At 47.1% G+C, this 4,926-nt stretch overlaps 1 protein-coding gene across 1 annotated transcript; it reads left to right on the top strand.

Annotated features, from left to right (window-relative positions):
* Positions 1–445: 445 nt before the first annotated feature.
* LOC147430567 (uncharacterized) lies at positions 446–3,245 on the top strand. The gene has a single exon (XM_086493159.1). The coding sequence runs from the start codon at positions 461–463 to the stop codon at positions 2,870–2,872; it is 2,412 nt and encodes an 803-aa protein (XP_086349285.1). The 5' UTR covers positions 446–460; the 3' UTR covers positions 2,873–3,245.
* The last annotated feature ends 1,681 nt before the right edge of the window (positions 3,246–4,926 follow it).

Below are 4,926 nucleotides of genomic sequence, written 5' to 3'. Positions count from 1 at the left end.
TGTGTGTGTGTGTGTATAAGAGAGAGAGAGAGAGAGAGAGAGAGAGAGAGAGAGAGGACTGTTGCCTTGCCCTTGTGCCCCCTTCGAGCTATCTTCTCTGCTCTGCGTCGAGGGTATATAAGGGAGACATAAGTCGGTTAGACTGCCCCACCGCCCATTGCTATTCTTGAAAGAAGTTTCGCGAGAAAAAGATGGCGACATTCAGTTGGACACGCTCAAAAAAAATCCATTCGCAGAGCGAGAGAATTTGAACTAGATGCCATTTAAAACCTGCTTTTTCCAGCATTTTAAAAGACATATTCCGCTTATTAAAATTAAGAGGGCTTGCAGGAGGCCTTCAATGTACGACAGAATGATCAATTGCAAGAGGGTAGAGGTCCATGGCATCTTTGGTGCTTCTTGAATGTACGTTTCTGTGGATGTCAAGAGACAGAATGATCAATTGCAAGAAGGTAGATCCATGGCTCTCTCTCGATCGGCAGCTTTGCGCACCGTTTGTGGTTTGACGAGAATCAAAGCCCCTGTCGAGGTCAACTGCATCGTCGACAGAGCTGCCACGTTTCTTGCCAAGGAGCCTTCATGGACCCCTGCTCTGGAGTCGAACCTTACCCACGTTCTCTCACATGATGCTGCTTCCATGGTTCTGTCGCAGGTGCTTCTCCACCCTCTCACCCCATCCGGCATGGGGGTGCGTCTCTTTCAGTGGGCCTGCGGCTCTTCGCTCTTCTTGGCTCGTGAGCCCTCCATCTCAAAAGCCCTGGCCATCTCCCTTACCCGCCCAGCTCGGCTTCCGCACCTGTGGCCGGCCCTGCGCTCTCTGGAGTTGTCACCTCTCCCTGTACCAAGCCACCTTTTCACTGCCTTGATTAGGCAACTGGGTGAGGCAGGCTTGCCTTTCCACGCCAAGCACCTCTTCCTTTCCATGCCTTTGCTGTCCTGTGCCTGCCCTGATGTTTACACTTGCAATGCCCTTCTGCATGCCATTCTTGGCTGCAGGCCTGCTCGTACTCTCGTCAGCACATCATCGCCAATGTCATTAGCAGAGTTGCTAGGCCAGGCTTTGGCTCTCTTTGACCACATGGATGGAATGGGAATCCAGCCAGATGTCGTCACTTGCAATATACTTATAAATGGCCTCCTAAGGGCTGGTCAGCTGAAGCCAGCCTTTCAAGTTTTCTTCTCCCTTGTGCATGACATAGGAGCGAATACGATATTCACCACCGGCATCATGGATGCCCTGCCAAAGGCTAATGAAGTTAGCAAAGATCTTGTCAAATTGATCACTCACTTCAAGAATTGGAAATGCGTCCCAGACGTGGTCACCTACAGCAGCCTGATGGATGGCCTGATGAAGGCCAAGGAAGTCGACAAGGCTCTTGCCGTATTGACTCAGATGGAGAAGAGGGGATGCATCCCAAACGTGGTCACTTACAGCAGCCTGATGGATGGGCTGATGAAGGCCAAGGAAGTCGACAAGGCTCTTGCCGTATTGACTCAGATGGAGAAGAGGGGATGCATCCCAGACGTGGTCACCTACAGCAGCCTGATGGATGGCCTGATGAAGGCCAAGGAAGTCGACAAGGCTCTTGCGGTACTGACTCAGATGGAGAAGAGGGGATGCATCCCAGATGTTTCCACCCACAACAGCCTGATCGATGGCCTGATGAAGGCGAAGGAGGTCGACAAGGCTCTTGCCGTACTGACTCAGATGGAGAAGTGTGGATGCATGCCAGACGTGGTTACCTACAACAGCCTGATGGATGGCCTGATGAAGGCAAAGGAAGTCGACAAGGCTCTTGCCGTACTGACTCAGATGGAGAAGAGTGGATGCATGCCAAACGTTTCCACCCACAACAGCCTGATCAATGGCCTGATGAAGGCCAAGGAGGTCGACAAGGCTCTTGCCGTACTGACTCAGATGGAGAAGAGTGGATGCATGCCAGACGTGGTTACCTACAGCAGCCTGATGGATGGCCTGATGAAGGCAAAGGAAGTCGACAAGGCTCTTGCCGTACTGACTCAGATGGAGAAGAGTGGATGCATGCCAGACGTGGTCACCTACAGCAGCCTGATGGATGGCCTGATGAAGGCAAAGGAAGTCGACAAGGCTCTTGCCATACTGACTCAGATGGAGAAGAGTGGATGCATGCCAGACGTGGTCACCTACAGCAGCCTGATGGATGGCCTGATGAAGGCAAAGGAAGTCGACAAGGCTCTTGCTGTACTGACTCAGATGGAGAAGAGTGGATGCATGCCAGACGTGGTCACCTATAACAGCCTGATGGATGGCCTGATGAAGGCAAAGGAAGTCGACAAGGCTCTTGCTGTACTGACTCAGATGGAGAAGAGGGGATGCATCCCAAATGTGGTCACCTACAACAGCCTGATGGATGGTATGATGAAGGCGAAGGAAGTCGACAAGGCTCTTGCTGTACTGACTCAGATGGAGAAGAGGGGATGCATGCCAGCCATGGTCACGTACAATAGTCTATTAGATGGCCTATTGAAGGAAAATAAAGTCAGCAAGGCTCTTGCCATACTGACTTACATGAGTAAGAGGGCATGCACTTGTGACGCCGTCCCAGATTCTGTGACATATAATCTCTTTATGAACTGGATTGTGAAGCAACAAAGGCTAGAAGATGCTTTAGGACTTCTAGAAAAGATGCACACTATAGGTTGTGAATCTGATGTGGTCACCTACACCATCCTTATTGATGGACTACTCAATGTGAATGAAGTCCAGAAGGCACTTGGCATAATTACTCAGATGGAAAAGAGAGGAATGCTCCTTGAACACAGTACTCGACAACGCATTTATCAACGAGCTTGTTATGGAGTAAAGAATGAAAACATGAAAATGTGTGAATAATACAAGGTTGATGTAATATGGGTCATAGAAACTTGTAATTTGTGCTTTGGAGCATGTGAGAGGGAACGCATGCCCTAATTGTTTTCCATAGCCAAATTAGAAGTGCATTGTCTTTGTGCAGGTGACAGACTTGGACCAGAATGGAGATGTTTCACCATGGTAGCCAGTGGGGGCAAGTGAGGTTGCTTATGCATATGACATTACAAGGAAAGAGGTCTTGTGCAGCAGAACTTATCACAAGAGGTCTTATCAGGAAAGAGGTCTTGTGCAACATAACGTATCACAAGAGGTCTTTGGTTTTGTTATCATGTGGTTTGACTATGTTATTGCTAGTTTATGTAGATTGGTGTAACTGCCTATGAAGCTTCACTCTTGTTCGCTGAAGGGCTAATTGCATCTAGGAAAAATCTGTGAGGCAAAAGGGGAACTTAGGGAATCAATGTAGGAAAATTGGAGAATCAAGCTACTCAGAAAGTTGCGTAGGTTTGGATGGTTCCATGAGGGTATAGGTGTCGGAATGTCTCTTGAATGCCAGAATAGCTAGAATGCATTCGATCACATTTGTGAGCAGATGTGTGTGCTGGAAAGTTTTGAGAGTTGAGGATTAGAGCATAGTCAGAGAATCAACTTTTTAGTTCCTTCATAGCTTGCTAAGGGCATCGGGGAAAGGAACTATCCTGAGTTAACAAAAGTTCGGTATGGTCTCCCTGGAGTAGGTAGTGCAAGTTGGTCAATTCTTGCATCATGGTAACAACTTTTAGGGAGTTCTAGTCTCTGATTTGGGTCTCACGTAGGCATTATCTCTGTTATGGGACAAGTTGTCCACGGTTGTCGAGTATTTGAGTTGAACGAATGTCAAGTGCGGAGGTGAGTACAACCCCTCTCCCCCCCTCCCCCTTCTTTCCTTCGCAGCATTTTCTCTTCTAGGGAAAGCTTGCAATCATAGAAAGTTACACACGATGGAAGTCCTATTTGTTGATTTGCATTTTAAGGGTTTGACATTCTTATCGAACCGTAGAGAAAGGGCCCAACACAGGGTAGTGGTGGCTCTCCTCCCCAATTGACAAATGGTTATTAAAGAGGGATATATGGGGGAGAGGACGATCTTGGATTGAGTTTGTGAACTACAAGTGAATTAAGGGTGTACTAGGGGTAAGCTAGGGTGCCCTAATTCACCCCTAGTACACTTAGTTCATCCCTAGTTCGGTGACTCAAACCTTGCAGCCAAGATCATCCCCAAGCATGACACCTTTATCAACCATAGATTCTCCACGAAGGAGGCTTGTGTGAAATGGTGACAAGGGATGGTAATGTAAGGATGCTGTAGTTGATAAAGATACAACACATGTTTGACATTTTTTTCTCACTAAGCTGGCTAATTTTATTTTTTACAAAATGAGCCCTCGTTGATATCCTCTACCTTTTACACAATTTGCTTGAGTGGTTTGCAAGTAACGAGCTAAAATGAGCCCACACGTGCAAAACTTCCTCAAGCCCATTGATATCTCACATCAATTGCATTTGCATATCTACATACATTTCAAAATGCCTACTTCATGTGCCAAGTTGAAGTATGATAATGCATAGCATGAGTGTGTTGCCTACATACAAGTGTGTGCACATGCTCTACACACATGGATGATCTCTCTCTCTCTCTCTCTCTCTCTCTCTCACACACACACACACACACACACAAAATAGTAATGCCATGATGTGTAGCTTTTGAACATATAATACTAGCACCCAAACCTAACATCACTTTAGATGAGACAGACATATATGTTACCTAGAAAACATGCACATGTTAATGCGGCCCCCCCCCCCCCCCCCCCCCCCCCCCCCCACACACACACACACACACACACACACACACACACACAAACTCTCCATGAACCACATAGTTGATGGTAACTTTTAACTAAACAATGTAAAATGTAAAATCTTGGCTTGCTGTAAAAACATAGTTTGGTATGCATTTTGGTAGGCATCACTTGCGACGCACATCAAAGCATAAAATGCTTGTCCTTGCAAGGAAGGTTCATATGCATTCCCAT

The sequence above is a fragment of the Adiantum capillus-veneris genome, chromosome 21 (genome assembly GCF_014529385.1).
Source record: "Adiantum capillus-veneris isolate H3 chromosome 21, ASM1452938v2, whole genome shotgun sequence".
Classification (NCBI taxonomy): domain Eukaryota; kingdom Viridiplantae; phylum Streptophyta; class Polypodiopsida; order Polypodiales; family Pteridaceae; genus Adiantum; species Adiantum capillus-veneris.
Note: the sequence above shows the minus strand (reverse complement) of the source record. Positions and strands in the feature narration are given on the sequence as shown.